The 20077-nt window shown below is 40.7% G+C and overlaps 1 protein-coding gene across 1 annotated transcript in view; it reads right to left on the bottom strand.

Annotated features, from left to right (window-relative positions):
* Kif13a (kinesin family member 13A) overlaps positions 1 to 20077 on the bottom strand; it is a 168118-nt gene that overhangs the window by 46838 nt on the left and 101203 nt on the right. Inside the window, 7 exon segments of the mRNA XM_090356335.1 lie at positions 2917 to 3083; positions 3181 to 3267; positions 4306 to 4436; positions 7225 to 7359; positions 8887 to 8997; positions 12166 to 12378; positions 12714 to 12825. Of these exon segments, the coding sequence (XP_090212461.1) occupies positions 2917 to 3083; positions 3181 to 3267; positions 4306 to 4436; positions 7225 to 7359; positions 8887 to 8997; positions 12166 to 12378; positions 12714 to 12825 (956 nt within the window).

The raw sequence follows: 20077 nt of genomic DNA, 5'->3' as shown, positions 1-20077 counted from the left end.
GCCTCAGTAGAGGGCTAGGGCTCCCAGAAATATCTTTGTCACAGACATCTTAAAATAGCTCTTTCTCTTATCAATTTGAAGCCTTTGCCACTATCCCGCATGTTTTTAAATAGATCCTCCTAACTGACAAGGCAATCTGACTGTCTGATATGGGACAGAAGCCAAAGATCATTTGTCCTGTTCTCAAATGACTCAATCAGATATTAGGCGATTGTCCAGCTTTGTTTCACCTCTTCCCTTCCTTTTTCCTCTTTTCCCTTCCCCTCTTCTCTTGCCTAGATGGGGATTAAACTCAGGGTTTGGGGGTATACCTCTAGTCCACTTTTCCTTTCAAAAGAACTGTATACTGGTACTTAAGTCAAGACACCAAAGAGTTAGTGTTTTTAAGAAGAAAGAAAAGACAGTGCTATTTTGGTGGTATAGCAATACACCCTCTTCATTAACTCATTCTTCCCTGGTAGATGGCTTTGAAATGAGCTCAGAGTAATTTCCTATCTAAAGAATGGAAGGAAAGATGGTGGTAGTAGTGCTGGTAAGAGAAAATTTATGTGGGAAAGAGTATGAAAAGTCATATCCCCAGATATCCAAAGCAAAACAAACAAACAAACACTTTTAAATCCTAGATGGAATAAATAGGCTGTACTACCTTGGCCAGCTCCTCACTAGTTCATCACTATAGAGTTAGTTCTCACTGACTTTGGGAAAAGACATGAGCATCTAATTTCTATTATGAGCCCTTGAGTAGAAGGCAGTTATTGTTTATAGATACTACACGATTTAAAACAAAAAACTTTTAAGCTCAAATGAATTCGGTGGTAGACCGGTATTTACTCTAGAGACTCAAACCCACATTATTCTTGGTTACTTTTGAGGAAAATGGACGCGAATATATCAGAAATACCATTGTTCTGAACTGTTCTGTTCTCAAGAGCAATAAAGCTATTAGTAACAGTAGCAACCATCCCTCTCCATGCTGTTGGCTATCATGGGGAAAGACCACTGGTCAGATTTTAATCACTGGGAAGGGAGTTGGGCTGGGATATGGCAGGCATGTTTCCCACCAGCATACACAGCATCTCTATCAAGCCTGAAGCTTCTGCTTCTTCCCAGGCATGTCCGCAACACTTTGGCAAAGCATGTAGCACAAGCATTGGTCAGCAGCACTGCTAGAAACCAGCCAAGCTCTCATGCTAACACCAGTCCATTCATAACCTTTGTCCCAGTGTTTGTGGAGGAGCTTCGTCTGAAACCACAGGAGAGGGAAAAGAATCTTCAAATAAGACCACCAAGGGGACGACCACCAGGCAGACAGGCTTACTACGGGGAAGCCACCTAAGTGTGAGAGGGGGGACCCTGTGAATGCTATTGTTCATCATCACCCCAACTTTTGCAGCCCAGCAATGTGTATCCCACACAGAAGGAAGCTCCATTTACTGGTGGAATTGGGGGGGAAAAAAGGAGAGAAGGGTAACCATTCGTTTTTGTTGACAACATCAATACTGAAGAACAGGTTTTATCCGGGATGCAAAGAAATAACTTGTTAATACCACCAATGACTCTAATAGGTCTGGGTAAAGGGATGGAGGAATTAATGCTATGTGATAATGCTGCAGCTCTTTTGATGATGAAATAATCTGCCTCTGCTTATACTACTCTACCTGGGGTTTGGAGCTCACCCCCTTTTTGCACTTCCTGTCTTAACATGAATCTACTTGAGCTTTTGAAAGATCCCTCACAAAACACTTGTTGCTCAGGAATTTTGTGAAATGACTCATTAATATGATTCTGATCACTCAACACCATGTTGGCATGTCTTTCGGACTCCTCTTCATTGGTGGATAAGTGGGACCATCCTGCAACCAGATTTTCAGCTAAAGCCCATCTTGTTAAAAGGCCTACTAACTAATCTAAAGACTATGTAAAGAAAGAAATGACCAAACTTCTTTTGTAATATCATGTTCTTTTCATGGCCATATACTCTACATAAAGACACTATCCTTATTTTTCAAAGTCTGATCTTCATTTTTTATTAAAGGGTTCCTGTGCCTAAAAGTCCATAAGGAGAGGATTTTTTTAAAAAAGTCAAAATCTTTGGGGCCGGGAGTTTGGCCTAGTGGTAGAGTGCTTGCCTTGCATGCACAAAGACCCGGGTTCAATTCCTCAGTACCACATACAAAGAAAAAAGCTGGAAGTGGTGCTGAGGCTCAAGTGGTAGAGCTTTAGCCTTGAGAAAGTCCAAGGACAGTGCTCAGGCCCTGAGCTCAAGCCCAAGACTGGCGAGAAAAAAAAAAAAAAGTCAAAATCTTTATAGAGTCCCTAATTTCATTAAGGAGACCTGAAAATTCTCCAATCTTGCTCAAATTCCTCCAAGAGATATTTATTAAAAGAGAAGAATGAGGGCTGGGAGTTTGGCCTAGTGGTAGAGTGCTGGTCTAGCATGTACAAAGACCAGGGTTCAATTCCTCAGAACCACATACATAGAAAAAAGCTGGAAGTGGTGCTGTGGCTCAAGTGGTAGAGCTCTAGCCTTGAGAAAGTCCAAGGACAATGCACAAGCCCCGAGTTCAAGGCCCAGGACTGGCTAAAAAAAAAAAAAAAGTATAATGAGACAGTCACTCTTGAAGGGAGAACACTCTGAAAAACAAAACTCTCCCAGAACATTATCAGGCAGAGGCTATCTGTCTCAGGCCCTCTGATCCTGAGCGTCCTCCTTGGCTCAATCTGGGGATTTTTCAGGGCCCCAAGGACACTCAGAAAGGATATTGGGTTGGGCCAGGTTCACAAATTCATTTCCTCAGGTGATCCCAAGAAGAGCCCCAACTTTATGTTTAGAGGATAGTTCTCCTCCCCAAAAATGCTGTCCTAATGTTTGGTAATAAGGAACACAAATGCTGGAATTCAGGGCTAGGGTCTTACCATTACTATTCAGAGTCTTCATGATAACTTCCATCTGTGCAAATTCATAGTTATAGTCTGGTTCTGAGGAAGCCTCACTGGCCGCATCCAGGTCATGCTCTGCGGGACTTGTTTCCTTTTCAAAGTCTTTGAACCAATCTCGTCGTTTCCTCTTAGGTAAGTTGATTCTGTGTGGTTTTTCACCATAGAGAAAATCTTATTTATACTTAACTAGATAACATGAAAAAATACACATGAAAGTACAAGAGAACACCAAGATATTACCTAAAAAAGTGATTATTCCCCCACAGGATCCTATCACCATGCCACAGTTGGGTGATGCTACACACAAGAGTGCCATTTACACAAGACCTAAAGGAACACAAAAGGAAGATGTCAGGAACAAGAAGGAGCATGAAACCCAACTCTGGCACTCAGAGATAACTAAAGTCCTTTCATTTCATAGATGTATTTCAACAAATACCTGGAGGAGTAACAATTTGTACACTATAACAAGTCTATGCCATGATGTCACCAATGTCCACCAAAACTCACGACCAGAGACAGAAAAGGTCATCAAAGGAAAGGTTGGTTAACATTTGCAAAATCAACAACAACAAAAAAATCCCTAACATTCAAGGACTAGCTCCTCACAATAAAGAAGATTTTGATGTAATTTAGAAACAAACTATTAGGGGAAGGGTTTGTTAATTAAAGGTAAATTTATTAGAAGGTGAAGTTTGATGGAAGGAAATAATGGATATTATTTCAACTTCTATTTTTTTCCAGTAAGTTACTTCTATAGTCATCTTATGTGAGTCTTGGTCTCTATAGGACTCTTAAGTTCGGAGTGATAGTATGAGAACATGTTCTCATGTAATGAAAATAATCACTCCTTCATAGCAGTAGTTCAACTCTGACAAAGGTCGTTATTAATAATAATAATAGAGTTAGGAAGTCAGGTGTGGTGGTTCACGCCTTTAATCCTAGCTACTCAGGAGGCTGAGATCTGAGGATCAGGGTTCAAAGCCAGCCCAGGCACAAAAGACCATGAGATTCTTATCTCCAATGAATGATTAGAAAATGGGAAGTAAGGCTGTGGCTCAAGGGGTTGGGCAGTAGCCTTGAGCTGAATGGGTCAGGGATAGAGCTCAGGCCAAGAGTTCAACCCCATGACTGACAAAATAATAACAATAAAATAATAATAATAATAATAATAATAGAGTTTGGGGCTTCTAAATGTGGTTATACTACTGTCTAAAAAGAAAGCAAACTTCATAGAGATCTAATGTATCCGGAACTCTGATGTAACTGAAGCAAAAACAAAACAAAACAAAACCCACAAAAAGGTAGCTTCCTCTTTTTGAAAAGACACAAGAGGCATGTGAAGTTGCTACTCATTTCTCTTACCTTGCATTTTCTTTTGGAGTAAGAGTAACATCTCCGTCGGAAGCAATATTAATCTCGCAGTGCTCAGGCTGAATCCCTATACCAAAGAGCTGGATATCTTGAGAGGTATCTGCACCCACTCTGGTATGATCCTAAGAATACATTGTTAAAGAAAAAAGAAAATCCCACACTTAAAAGTAAGTCCACAATCATTCTTAATAACCTAACAAAATATACATGACTATTAAAAATGAATCATGCTAGAGAACTGCTGCACTAGAATTCAAAAGCTTACCCTTAACACTCTTAACTTTTAAAATAAATTGTTGAGTACTGTGGGTGTGCGACTGGTGTGACTAAGAACTGACACATCAGATACACCAGTATCACAACCACCAGTGGCCTAGTCACTCTTCATCTACTGCTCATTAATCTGTTGCTTTACAAAATAGTTAACCAGTCTTCTCTGTGGCATAAAGAAATATGCCACAGAGAAGATTCTTCTAAAATTAAGATTTCAGAGAGCATTTCTTCACTCTATTTCCTAAATGAGCAGATCTTAAGTTGGTTCATGGACTCTCAATAAGTCATAGACTATTTATACCATATTTAATCTGGGAAAAACAGAACTTAAAGATCACAAAAGCTGGAAGGCCCATACTGCAACTCTAGTCCATTCTCTACTGCATTTTATACATTCCCTGGAAAGACCAGGAATTTGAACAAAGTGATGTCCACCAAACATTTCCTAAGTGGGTAATTCATGTTTAAATATATGGATGGTGTGTGTAAGCTGCCTTCAAGACCCAAGTCCCTAAGCCTTCCAACCATTACTTATTTCTATATACTACCAGAACCTTGTAATATATATGTGACTGACTTTGTGTGTGTGTGTGTGTGATTAGATATGCCCTCCCTAACAGTCAATCAGTCAATTGGATGCCCTATATTATTGTTAATGATGGGTCTTATTTGAGTTGTCTTACTGATTACTTAAAACCAGCAGTTACAAAAGGATTGCCTGGTAATCTGGCATTTCTGAAACCTTTGGGGGGCCCAAGAAGTCAAAACTACTTTAATAAAAATGGCAAGATGCTATTTGCCTCTGCTCTTCATTGTGTATATATAGTGGAGTTTTTGTTTTTTGAAGGCTACCTGACTGTGATGCTACAGTTCTTTTGAAGTCAAATTAACTTTAAGCACTAATTCAATTAACATAAACAGACAGAACTTTAGGCACACAATGTTCTGTGGAATCCTGGATACTTGTTAAGGGTGGTAGTGGGTTCTAGAGCCAGGGACTGCGGCAGTAACCCATTCAACATGGCCAGTGCATACTGAGGCCAAAGTAAAAGTAACAACTGCAAGAGGTGATTAGAAGGCAGGTCATTTATTTTGGTCAGTCACAGGGCTTGAACTCTGGGCCTGGGTGTTGTCCCTGGGCACTTCAGCTCAAGGCTACCACCCTACCCATTGAGCCACAGCACCACTTCTGGTTTTCTAGTGGTTAATTAGAGATAAAGAATCTCTCAGTCATTAGTGCCCGGGATGGCTTTGAACCACAATCCTCAGATCTCAATCTCCTCAGTAGCTAGGATTACAGGCATGAGACACTGAGCTTGGCTAGCAAGTCTTTTTATCAAGACATAAGTTTAAAGAAAAGACAGTCTTGGATGCCTGCTCTAGCTCTTGGGCCTTTGTAAGCACATGTGGATCTTTAGATCTCCTTAGAGTTACTCGGAACATAACTGAGAACCTCTAAGACTTCTGAGGTTGGCTGAACCTAGAGTGAGAACCTGTGTTACCTCACATTTGGAGCTTTCTTTTCTTTTCCTTTTTTGTTGATTGTAGGGCTTTAACTCAGGGCTTGGGTACTCTTCCTGAGCTTTTTCATTCAAGGCTAGCACTCTACCACCTGGAGCCACAGCATCGTTTCTAGTTTTCTGGTTGTTAACCAGAGATAGAGCTTCCTGGTCTTTCCTGCTCCAGTTGACTTCAAACCACCCACATCCTCAGATCTCAGCCTTCTGAGTATCTAGGATTACAGACACAATCCTAGTGCTACTAGCACTTGGCCAATTTGGAGCTTTCTGTGTATGAGGATCACCTGGGCACCAGCAGTTGGCCATTCATTCTTCTGATGCCTCCATTCACAGGGAATTTACACCAATTACCAGGCTCAGGTGAAACAGGAATTTTTCATAGTCAATGGTAAAAGTCTATATTATCCTTTGTTTAACGTAGGTCTCAAAGACTTTCCTGCCAAGGCTGACTTCAAACCTGGATTCTCAGATCCTAAGGAGCTAGGATTACAGGTGTGAGACAATGGCACCCATCCTTTTACTTTTTAAAATTTTGTCAGACATGGGGCTTGAACTCAGGGCTTAGGAGTTGTCCCTGAGCTCTTCTGCTCAAGGCTACTGCTCTACTGCCACAGTGTCATTTCCATTTTTCTTGAGGTTAACTGGATGTAACAGGCATGTGACCTTTCCTGCCATGGCTGGCTGTGAACCAGATCTCAGCCTCCTGAGCAGCTAGAATTACAGGCGTGAGCCATTAGTGCCCGGCCTTTGTTTACTTTTAATGACAGTCATAATGGATTAAAAAAAATCAGTTGGGTACCAGTGGCTAACACCTGTAATCCTAGCTACATAGGAGGCTAAGATCTGAGGATTGTGGTTCAAAGCCAGCCTGGGTACAAAAGTCCATGAGACTCATCTCCAGTGAGCCACCAGAAAACTGGAGTGGTGCTGTGGCTCAGGGAGTAGGTCACTAGCCTTGAGCTTGAGCTGAAGAGCTTAGGGATAGCTCCCAGGCCCAGAGTTCATGACTGGCAAAAAAAAAAAAAAAAATCATGGAGACAGGCATCCATGTTCAACTGGGACTATTATGTGAATGATTGAGGATTGTAGCTATCAGTCTACTTATACACTCTCTCACCTTTAAATAATAAACCAGAAGTTCGTTGAGAGCAGGGTCTGCATTCAGGTTGACCAAGTAGCACTTGTCATCCCCCACCTTGATACCAGAGGTCTCCAGAGAAATCCCCATGCTCTCAAGCTGTCGTTGTCTCTCCTGGGCACAAAAATAGAGAAAAGCAGGGGACTGTTATTTGTTGCTCTATTCACAAGAGGTATCCATGGAAAGAGTAAGTCACCGTTTCTGGGGACAATGCCAATGAGATGACACATTCTACTCAGCTCAACCAAGTTTACTGAGAGCCTGCGGTATCTGACATCTTAGGATAGTCACAGGGGAACCAAGGGGGAGCCAGACACCCTCTCAGCCATTAAGGAGGTGAAGAGTCTCACAGAGGGACTAAGACCATAGAGTTACAATTCAAAAGAACTTTATGACTTGTAAAGGGGGGAGGGGAGTTGAGGAGAAGGGAAAGTGGGAGAAAATGAGGGAGAGAGTAACAATGTTCAACAAGAAATGTACTTATTACCTTACTTATGTAACTGTAACTCCTCTGTACATCTCCCTTACAATAAAATAAAGTTGTTTATTAGAAAAAGAGAGAACACTGTTCCATGAAGGAAGACATAGAGATGAAGGTCTTCAAGGATGGAAATCATGAAGGGTTAAGAGACCAGAGAAGGCCGTAAAAAGAGTATATGGTCAAGAGAGTTCTTGAATCGTTATGTAGAGCACTAGCCTTGAGTAAAAGAGCTGAGGAACTACATGCAGGTCCAGAGTTCAAGCCTCAAGTCTGGCACAGAAAGAGAAAGAGGGGTGGGGGATGGCGAGATGGGGAAATAGGGTTAAAAGAGCAAGTTGATGACCCTATAGTTGAATGGCATGAATTCAAACATTCCTTCATTAAAAAAAAAAAAACATTTGTTCGAGAATTATTTAATAGAATGTACAATGTAGTAGGTCCTAATTTAGGGCTAGGAATACAGTAGTGAATAAACTAAGTTCTTCTTTTCATGAATATATTCATTCTAATGAGAGGAAACACCACAAAAACAAGTATGTTATAAGTAGAATCTTAATGGTGTTAGGTGCAATGGAAAACCATAAAGCAGGAGAGGAAGAAAGTGTGCACATGTGTTATCTGTAAGAATTATAGAAGCAGAAACAGACTGAGGTACATTGACTACTTTTTAGTTAAGTGAGAGAATCCAATATTTCCAAGTGGTAAGTAGAATTAAAATGTGTGTGCACAACACACATGCTCACACCACTGCAGAATCAGTCCTTAATGTTTTATTAAAGCTCCTATAGCATTTTCCAATAAGCCCAAAGAATCAAACACATTGAAACAGTGCTATTGTAGTATGTGTCTCAAGTTCTCTGCTAGTGAGAACTATCGATCAAGTACTGTAAGAGAACAAAATGGACTTTGGTTCAAATGAGAGGAACAGAAAGCAGGAAAGGCATTTCCTGCAAGCTTGCCTGTTCAAGCACAGCACTTCTGACCACTTTTAGCAATACACAGAGCAAACTGTAAACTAATAAAAGACACAAGGTCTAAAATGATCTGTGCTGTCTCTGGGTTAGCAGCAAGAGAGGTTTTTGAGAATGGCAAGAAAATGTATAGAAAAGTCAACCTATTAAAGAGAATCACAGTGTTTTAGGCCCAAAGTATCAGGTTACCTGTGCAATCTCTTCTGTTCGCCTCAGCTTCTCTTCCCATGTCACCGTTAGCTCTTTTATCAGCTTTTCAGACTCTTCAAGCTTCTCCTTCAGTTCTGGGGCCTTCATGGCCTTTAAAATGAAACCAGAGACCTCTGACTTTCAAAAGTCTTGCAGCATTATACACAAGACATATACCTATATAACAGATATACATGTCCTTCAGCAAGCGGCAACAGTTTACTGGAAGCAATTACTTCACACACTATTAGCAAGGATTTCAGACTTCCAGAAATCAAACCAATTCTAAAGGACATCAGTGCACCTGTTCCAAGGAGAAAACCACTATTGCCCCAATGAATGGTTAACAAAGCCATTGTGTGAAGTTAATCACCACATTTAAAGACTGAATAGTATGCTAAAGTTAATTTTTGAAATATCAAAGGAGGAAAAATAAAAGTTTCTCTGACTTATTTTTCAGTAAGACAGAGATCAATTCATACCACCTATAAACACAGTCCAAGCCAGACACCACTGGTTCATGCCATTAATTCTGGCTGCTAAAGAGGCTGAAATCTCACGTTTGTGGTTCAAAACCAGCCAGGGCAAGAACATCTGTGAGACTCTTATCTTCAGGCAAACAACCCCCCACCAAAAAAAAGCTGGAAGTGGGGCTGTGGCTCAAGTGGTAGAGAGCTAGCTCTGAGCAACAAAGTTGAGAGATAGTACCTGGCTCTGAGTTCAAGGCCCAGGACTGACACAAAACAAAACAAAAATTCCAGTTATAGTAACAGATAGGAAAGGTGATGATTCTTTTTATTTACTTTAAAATTAGGGGCATTTTAACCACCTTTCTGCAAGGTTGTATTTATCCATCACTGGGAAGCAAGGCTGTTTGTTCAATAAAAATGACTACAGAATCTGAATATATATACTGTAGTTTAAAAACAATTTGAAGTCAGGTACAGTGGCTCACACCTATAATCCTAGCTACTCAGGAAGCTGAGATCTGAGGATCCAGGTTGAAAGCCAGCCCAGGCACTAAAGGCTAAAGATTAAAGATCAATTAACCACTAGAAAACCAGAAGTGGTGCTGTGCCTCAAGGGATAGGGTGATAGCCTTGAGCTGAAGAGCTCAGGGACAATGTCCAGGCTCAGGAGTAGGGTGGCAGCCTTGAGCTGAAGAGCTCAGGGACAGTACCCAGGCCCAGAGTTCAAGCTCCATGACTGACCAAAAAAAAAAAAATTGAGGAGAAGCTGGGCACCAATTACTCACACCTATTTGGGAGAATGTAACTGTCTGAGACCAGATAATTACAATTTGAACCCAGACAAGGCAGAAAAGTCTATGAGATTCCACCTCCAAAATAATCAGGAGTATGCTATGCTTGGTTCAAATGATAAAGCACCAGCTCTAAGCAAGCAAGTGAAGTGAGAGAATGAGGCCTTGAGTTCCAACTGTAATACCTGCACAAAAAAAACTGAAGGGAGCAAGGCGCCGGTGGCTCACGTCTGTAATCCTACTTACTCAGGAGACTTAGATCTGAGGATCATGGTTCAAAGCCACTCTGGGCACCAAATTCCCTGAGACTCGGATCTCCAATTAACCACCAGAAAACCGGAAGTGGCGCTGTAGATCAAGCCTTGAGCTAAAGAGCTCAGGGACAGCATCCAGGCCCAGAGTTCAAACCCCATGACCAACAAAACAAAACAGAACAAAATAAAAACAAACAACGCCCTCTCCACCCCCCAAAAAAACTGAAGGGAGCTTTATGTGATGATTTGCTTTGACACTTTTAAGTTATTGTGAGAAAAGCCCAATGAGCAAGAAAGATAGGGCTTAGACCAGAAGCTGGAATAGTGACGATCTGGAATCTAGGGATGAGTACCTCTCAGAGCCTGAATAATATTTAATGCTGAATACACATCTAGAGTTCCACGTAGAACCATCTGGCTCCCTGTCTTTCCTTTGGTCAGGTGTTTCCCAAGCCATAGGGTCTAGGTAATATGGTAACAGTAGAAGTGTAAACAGGAACAAGAAGCAGACAGTCTACGGAGACACAAGTTTCAGAACCATTACACTTTCCTCCTGGGGTTGCAACTCTTTAAGCTTTATCAGCATTTTGATATCTCTGGAGTCTTTCAAACTCTTCTTAGCATCAATAGAGATATAAGCTTAATGGCAAAATAAAAACCACCTTTTCCTGAACACTTACTATGTACAAGGTACTTAGAGGAGCATTTTCCAACCATTTTTTTAAACATCATTGTTGGGTTAGGGGTTAGAGATGAAACCATTAATAAAACATAGCTTCCTGTGCTTTCAGTGCGGAAGACAAAGATGTGAACAAAAAGGTATAAAAGCATCTGCACTTGGGATACCAGTACTCATTAATGGCCATTATGCGTCCCCCACCCATTAGAGTGGAGTCAAGAAAGTGATGTGAAAAAATATGAACTTAGGAATATCAGATAGAAGGCTGGAAGTGTGGCTAAATGGTAAGAACAGTAGTCTCCCGAGTACGAGGCCTTGAATTCCAACCCTGGTATCACCAAAAACAAACAAACAAAAAGGGAAATAAAAGGTAAGGGGAGAGAGGGAGAGGCAGAGGGGCAGAGGGAGAGAGGGACAGACGGAGAGAGAGAGGGAGGGAGGGAGGGAGGGAGGGAGAGAGGGAGGGAGAGAGGGAGGGAGGGAGGGAGGGAGGGAGGGAGAGGGAGGGAGAGAGGGAGAGAGAGAGAGAGATCAGATTAAGTCCACAGTCGCACGGGCAGCATATGACTTCAGCCAAGTCTTTTCATTTCTGTCTCAGAACTTATACATAGTTCAAATGAAACAGTACTTTACCCAGAAATCTGCACAAAGCAGCACCTATCTGGAGGACTATGTGCTTATTTATTAACCATAGGGGAACTATGTTCAGATTTGGTATCATTCCTAATGTTTAGCACTCATGATTATTATACCATCTCCATGACTTAACAAGGCAATGGTACCCAACTCCTCTGCAAACTACAAGGCTCTGTGCACAGTCCACAGGTCAAGGGCCCACTGAGTTAGAGAAGCAAACAAATTTGATAGTAACAGAAATGATGGTGTTTGCCTCCTTGTCTGTAAGCTGCCAGGACAGGAATCCTTTGTGACTCATGGTGACAATTCACAATGCAGAGTCCATGCCAACAAACACCAGAATGTTGAATCATAAGGAGATGACAGAGCATTGCAAGCAGGCATGACCTCGCTTGTCAGAAATACAGGTAAAGGAACTTCAAAGAGAAGGAGCCCTGAGCTGGTCTCACCTCAGCCTGTGAGAGCTGCTCTCTGAGTTTCTCTACTTCCTCCCGCAGTTCCCGGATGACTTTGGCATTGGGGTCCTCATTTACAACAGCGTGATTCACAATCCTTTTGGCGCGATCTGCGTATCTTAGTGTGGAGAGAGTCTCCTCGTAGTTGTCTGCTGCTGGGCTGATGGTGGCTATCATAGAAGTCTGGCTGTTGCCCCCCAAGTTGTCCTGGAAAGCATTTCAAACAGTACCTTAGGGAAGCCTATTTGATGGGAAGAGTCAATCTGCACAAATGACATGGCTCTCCATGAAGAAAATGCTATGTGGAAGCATGTTCACATTGCAAAGGTATGTTATGACAAGAAGGGATGTGACTGATTTATTCAAAGTTAAGACTGACACCTGCCAAGTAAGACTGTAGTAGAAGTAGAGGTAACTATGCATTTGGGTGACTGGGAATTAGGCTAACAGTATGTGTTCGGCTAGTCTGACACATACCTTTTCTCCAGTCACAACTGAAAATAGTTTTCGGTTGGCAGAAAAGTTGAGCAACAACAACTTACCTTAAGAAGCCAAGTGAGGACTGAATCTCTATAAGGCACAAACTTGTTTTTTCCCTTGCCAGCTGCCTGGTCAGCCAGTGATGATATAACCAACCCCAAGGTTGTGAGGGACCTGCCAAGAGAAACAGAAAGTTCACTTTATGGAATGTTTTATTTTCCTTTCATAAAACAACAGTCCTTCTAAAGAACAAGTTTAAAATAGGCAGAACACTAAGGCCCTAATGTGGGTATCACCAAATCTTCAACAATACGCTACAAAGCTGAGAAAAGGAGAAACAGAAAAGAACTCTATTAAATTGAAAAAAAGAGAGAGAGAGAGAATTCAGAATCCTATGAGAATGAGCCCAGAGAGGAGACTGGTAGTACAAAGGGGTGAAGAAAATGTTCTTGGGGTACAGTTAAGTCCCAACTGCTTTTGAAATAGGGCTGTCTAGGCTTCCCTCAAACTCCAGATCTTCCTGTCTCAGTCTCCTAAATATCTGGATTACAGTAATGTCCCACTGTACCCAGCACTTTTAAAAGGAAATCAGTTGGGGGCTGGGAGTATAGACTACTGGTCCAGTGCTTGCCTAGAATGCATAAAGCCCTGGGTTTGATTCCTCAGTACACACATACAGAGAAAAAGCCAGAAGGGGTACTGTGGCTCAAGTGGTAGATAGCTTTGAGGAAGTTCAAAGACAGTGCCCAAGCTCTGGCAAAAACAAAACAAAAAAATTTTTTTTTCAATACAAAGACCAGTAATATTTATTTGAATTCAAACTTATTTACTGTTGTAAACATTTAACAAAAAGCATTATGAGATCTAAATACAGTCTTTGAGAATTCAACAAAATAAGTGGTATGTTTAAAAATAAAGCTGATGAACAATAGATCCATTCTGTATATTTTAACAGTTCCAGAAAAAGTAGCACAGTATTTTTTTAAAAAGTGTACAGCAAAGATTGTTCCTATTAGAATGGCAAACTCTAGAAACTGTAAATACAAATAAAGTAATTGAACAGCCAAATGGTCGTAATCTTAATCAGAAAGAAGTTGTAGTAATAACAGTTCGCAATCCAGTTATACTCAAGCTGTTAATAGAATGCTTTTCCTTGTCAGTTGATTTCATAAGTTCTTTTCTCCAAGAGACAGAAAAACTTTGGCAACTGGATGTGCTGAAAATATATTTTCATAGTTCAAGACATAGTTGTAGCATTTAACACAAAATTTTTTTTAACGGAAATCAGGTAGATCACAAATTAGCAGCCCCCCCCCCCCAAAAGAGGCCTGAACAGATCTCACAGGACTGCAAGGAAGGTGGCATGATATCACAAAGGCAATTACTTAAAAAGTTATACATTGGGGCTGGAGGCATGGCACCAGCAATGAGCAAAAGCATCAAGTTTTGTTTAAGTTCTAGTCTTAGAAAAAAGAAAAGTGGGACCTGGGAGTTTGGCCTAGTGGTAGAGAGCTTGCCTACCATGCACAAAGACTCAGGTTCGATTCCTCGGTACCACATACATAGAAAAAAGCCAGAAGTGGTGCTGTGGCTCAAGTGGTAGAGCCCTAGCCTTGAGAAAATCCAGGGACAGTGCTCAGGCCCTGAGCCCAAGCCCAGGACTGGCAAAAAAAAAAAAAGTGTTACTATTTTAGGAAACGTGATATCTTTAGATCTTTTATCAAGAGCTCTTGGGTAGGGCAGGGAATGAAGATGGGCTGACTGGAAAGGAAATAAGTTGGTTTGTAGACTTTTTTTTTTTTTTTTGCCTGGGTAGGGAGTGGGAAGTGCACTGTCCTTGGACTTTCTCAAGGTTAGAGCTCTACCACTTGAGCCACAGCACCACTTCCGCCTTTTCTATGTATGTGGTACCAAGGAATCGAACCTGGGTCTTCATGCATGCTAGGCAAGCACTCTACCACTAGGCCAAACTCCCAGGCCAAGTAGATGACATTTACATAAACAATAAACCATGGTTTGTTTTCTTTGGTGGTTCTGAGGAAAAAACCAGACCTTAAGTAGGGGTTCTACCACCAAGTAACTAACACCCACTGACCATCATGTCTGAAGAGAGAAAACAAATCCAAAAATATGAATCCTACTGAACACGGTACTTGGGAATCTTAACTTATGCTGCATTTGGATTTCTGTTATCAAGTAGGTTTGGAAATGTCCACCTGAAAGCTGCATAATCTTCATTCTTGCAGGACTCCTCAGAGTTTTCAATACTGTGATTTTCCAACAGAAAATTTTTATTAAAGAGTTTCCTCACAATTACTTATCCAGGGATTTTTTTTCTCCCAAAACCACTCCCTTTGAATGTTTCATAGGATTTTTTAGGAAACATGAGGGTAACCTTCTCATAACACCCCAAAAGATGTGAGTACTCTATCTCAAGGTTTATTGCTGTCCTTTCTAGGCCTTTTGTGTTAAATATAAAAGACATCTATGGAGGGTTTTTGTTATTGCTGTTTTATTGTTACTTTTAACCCCCTTCCCACATGCTTGGATTATACAATGTACTAATTATAATCAGCAATCACCTCTACCTATCATTGAATACTGGATAGAAAGTGACTATTTTCATTCTTCCTCAATACAAATTCATATTTGGTTATTCAGGTAATAAAACAAGGTCTTTGAGAGGAAATGAACATGAGCCAAGACAAATATTCAAAGAGAGCAAAGGAAGACAACTGTAGAGATGAAGCCGGGCCTGTTCTAGACCACTCTATATTGTACAAGAGGATAGTTTCAAGCTGACCCTGACCTTGAGTGACTCTTTTGTAAAATAGTAGTTTGTGTCATTTTGATTGCAAATGCTGGCGCAAAATAACTCTATATTTTGTTTGTACAACCAAATCACCATCATCTGTCCAGCACAAAGCATAAGGCAAGCTGTTTACCCACATTAAATATGATCACTTATCTATGTGGGAGTTGGAGATTAATAGTATTGAGGTTCAAGTCCAGCCCAAGAAAAAAGGTTCCTAAGATCTCCCTTCAGCCAACAGCTGGGCCTGGTCGTGTGTACTTGCCCTTAATTATATATTCATTCTACTAAGGTATGAAATAGAAATAGGAGGATCAAGGTTCAGATTAGACTAGGGCAAAGGGAAAACCCTATCTCAGAATTAACCAGAGCAAAAAGTGCTAAAGGCATAACACAATGGAAAAGGGCCTACTTAACAGTACTTGAATTCAAACCTCAGTAGAGTTCTAAAAAAAAGTCATCTATAAACGTATCCAATTAAGTTAGGAATACAAAGGCATATGGGACAAAACCAAATTACATACCAGACCAAACAAGTCTGTGATTGGGTTATGTTAATATCTAACCATTTGAAGTGATTCTTTTTACATTTGTATCAAGTAGAGCTTACATCCCTTCGAATGTTAACAGTGACTTGAATCCTTTCTTCCCAATTCTGTAGCTTATATACCTTTGTGAAGTACAATGTATTATCTGAGAGTTAATATTAGTAATTAAGATTCTGTCTGGCCTTTGTCTCACAACTACCAAGTGAAATCAGAAGTACTCGGAGAATGAATGTTCACAAAATGACAGTTTGTGAATTTATTGCTATTCAACAAATTCTGACAATGTGGGAAGACATGAATGTGTCTGTTTCTGACACAACTCACTGTGACAACAGCATCTCATAAATATTAGGAAAAAAAGAAGCTTATAGGCTGTTGTAATGAATTACCTGACACTGTCCTGGAAGTAATATATATGAATATTCCTGTAATAAGTGTTCACAAACCCATTTTTTGGAAATGCTAATACATACTTTATTATTAACCACAGAAACTGAGATGCATATGAGATGGGAATCACACTTATTAGATAACGACTATTTACATTTAGTGACGGGCCTCTTTGAGAAGGAATACATTAGAGTGTTCATGAGTACAGAGAATCCAAAGCAAGCAGACTCTAGCAGCTGGGAAAGGGCTTTTTCAGCCTCACTCTACCTTCAGTAAGTAGATCAGTGGATAGCAACTAGCTCTTTCAGATAGATTGTGTGATAGTCTATAGATCTACACCTCATGCCTCAGTGCATTCTTTGGCAATGCAAACATGCAGCACATTCACTCTTCAAACGAAAGGAGTACCGTGTGCTTTAGAGCTCTTAAGAGCTTTGGGAGAGATGAGCCCCTAAATCCATAGCCCATTAAGCAGACACCGAAGGCTATGTTATGTCACTGACAGGTCTGCTTAAAGGGATTATTAATGCTCTATTCAAAGAAGCCCAGCCAGGAGGCTGAGAGAGCTTAAGAAACATGTCAATTTCTTTAATATTAGCATTCAACTGGGCACTGATTTTAAGGTTGTGTTTTGTTTTGTTTTTTGCCAGTCCTGGGGCTTGAACTCAGGGCCTGAGCACTGTCATTGGGCTTTCTCAAGGCTAGACCTCTACCACTTGAGTCACAGCACCACTTCCAGCTTTTTCCTTTTTTTTTTTTTTTTGTTTTGTTGGACGTAGGGTTTGAACTCTGGGCCTGGGCATTGTCCCTGAGCTCTTCAGCTCACAGCTACTGCCTTACCCCTTGAACCATAGCGCCACTTCCCCAGTTCCAGCTTTTTCTATGTATGTAGTATCAAGGAATCAAACCTGGGTCTTCATGCATGCTAGGCAAGCACTTACCACTAGGCCAAACTCTCAGCCCTGATTATAAGGTTTAGAAAGCCATCTGTGGAACCGTTGCTCAGTCATTTGGATATATTATTTCATTTCATTAGCACACCATTTCTTATGTGCTAGACCTACTCTAAATACTTTAGAGAAACCAACTAATTTTGCCTTCATAATAATCCAACTTATCAGCTGTTTGCTTTATAAATGTATACACTGAGGCACAGAAATGTCATGTAGCTGGGTTTGTCTAGCCAAGAAACTATAGCGTCTCCTGGGGAAAGCCCCCCTTAACCCCCTAGCACTGCTGTGAACCCCTTCCCTCTGCTTCTGTTGCACTCTGGGCACGTTTCTGTGGCAATTGCATTAGTTCAATTATCCTAAAAGCCTTCCTTCCCCCACAGCCAGAAGACAGGTCCCACCATACTCATCCCTGTGTTCTTGCCTATTCAGAGGCCAAAACACATTAAACTGGATCAAAAAAGTACAATCCCACATCTATATCTGAAATCCTTGTATGTCTGGGAAAGTTCATTTGGTGCGCACAGTACAGACCTCGTATACTAGTGAGTAAGAAGGGGTATGTTGAAGAAAAGTCCATTCAGCCCTACAAGTCATTATATAGAAGAGCTTAATTGTTGAGGGATCAAAATCACATTATAGCATAGCCTTGAAGTGGTCCTTTTATCGACATGACATAATTTGGCATAAAAATTAAAGGAAGCATTGTAAGGCTGGGAAAGTGTCTTGATAGAGTGCTTGCCTGGCATGCATGAGGCTCTGGATTCAATTCCCCAGTACCATATAATCAAAAAATAAATTACAAAAAAAATTTTTTTTAAAAAAGAAGCACCATCAGTCTTTAGGCTGAGACAAAAGTATCAGACTCTTCCAGGCAAAAGAAATAAATCATAAATCTGTGGCTTAATGTAGTTTAGTTGTTAAGCCTGGGCTTTTTTTTTTTTTTTTGCCCTTGAGCCTATCTGCATCCAAATACAAGATCCACACTTGTAGTATGGTAGCCTGACACACTAAGGCTCTCTGCCTTAGTTTCCTTCCTTATCTGCCAAATGAAGAGAAGAGATCTTATGTCACAGTACTGACAGGAAGATCAGATGAGTACCTGTAGGTCATTCAGAACAGTGCTGACACTAAGAATGCTCAACAAAACCCACTGTCATTCTATATTAAGGCTAGCCGTACCATGTTCTTTATCTTTGTCACTAGTCCACTGAGCATGCAAGGGCTTTTGCATTGCTGAGCTCTAGTAACCGAACCTCCTGCAAAGGTGATAGTCTTTGTTTTGGTATAGACTCCCTTACACCCTCATTTCTGCACTTCCACCCTGTTTCCTGAGGTCTTATGGAACGGAGTTACTATGCTGGCCTTGAATCTTGCAATGTCTCATCATGAAATATAGCATAATCCTTTGTTATTAGAGCAGGAGACAGGATGACTGGAGATTAGCTCCCTAAAGTAGCAGCCTTTCCCAGTGTGTAAGGGCATATCCGTCTGATAAAGGCAGCAACATTTCACTTCTAATGTTTGAACTTTCATACACTAAAATTATACCACGCCAACATTTTAAAATGCAAGCTGCATAAACATGTTCTTGAATATATTTCCTCTTGTCACATTCTCTCCTAAATAAGACCCCAAGTTGTTATGGCACAACAGAAAAAAGATAACACATATAGGGTAAATTATTTTCTGCTGAACTTGGAATAATGATAGTGATTATAATCATTAGAGAAATTATTATAACAATTAGTGTATTTACTTGGGGTATACTATATGCCAAGCATTGTTTTAAAGGAATTCAGTCTAACAATTCTAGGAAGCAGATACTATTATTATCTCCATTTTATAGATGAGAAAAACGAGGCATAGAGTTTTTTGCCCATAACACACATATCCAGTAAGTGCTAGAGCAGGGTTAAAAGCCAGGCTGTCTGTCTGGGGTGTGCTTTTTTTCCACATAAACTCTGTTTCCTCTCAAGTTGGAATGCTAAGAGATTTCCTCTTGCAGATCAGGAACCATCTGAATGTTAGGTATACCATATGTATCAGAGATATGTCTGCCATGCCCAGACTGAAGATCTAGTCATTTCCTTCCTGCCTTTGCAGCTTCTGCTGTGTGGAGAGACTGAATTTCTGCTCCACACTTCTCTTGCAGACTTTACTATGGGATAAGGTATACTACATAGAGTCAAGGCAAACAGCAAGATTCAATAACTGTTAGTTTTTCCTGGAGTACTGATAGTTATATAGTATTAGCCTGACAAAAGGATAAGATCCCTAATTTAATAGTTAAGATGTGATTTGATTTATAAGACAGTGATTTATATTTTACCTAGTGCTGCACTATACAGACACACTTTTATTTTTTATTTTTACTGATTAATGGATTGATTGATGCCGGTACTAGGACTTGAACTCAGGGCCTCAAGCTCTCCTTCAGCTTTTTTACTCAGGGTAGCACTCTATTCCTTGAGCCATGCCTCCAGCCTGGCTGTTATTCTTGTTAACTGGAGATAGAGTCTCGGGGGTTATTCTGCCCAGCCTGGCCTTGAATTGTAATACTCTAGGTTTCTGACTCCTGAATAGCTTGTATTGCAGTCCTGAGCCAGCAGTGCCCAGTTAAATGCTCCTGAATTTATGCAAGAATTAGTTCCTGCTACTTATTCAAGGATGGAAACAATGAGAGTCAAAGATGAATGTAAAACATCAACCATCCAGTTCTCTAA

This window comes from Megascapheus bottae, chromosome 22, assembly GCF_031878675.1.
Source record: "Megascapheus bottae isolate mThoBot1 chromosome 22, mThoBot2.hap1, whole genome shotgun sequence".
Classification (NCBI taxonomy): domain Eukaryota; kingdom Metazoa; phylum Chordata; class Mammalia; order Rodentia; family Geomyidae; genus Megascapheus; species Megascapheus bottae.
The sequence above is the reverse complement of the archived record's forward strand: the minus strand, read 5'-3'. Positions and strand labels throughout refer to the sequence as shown.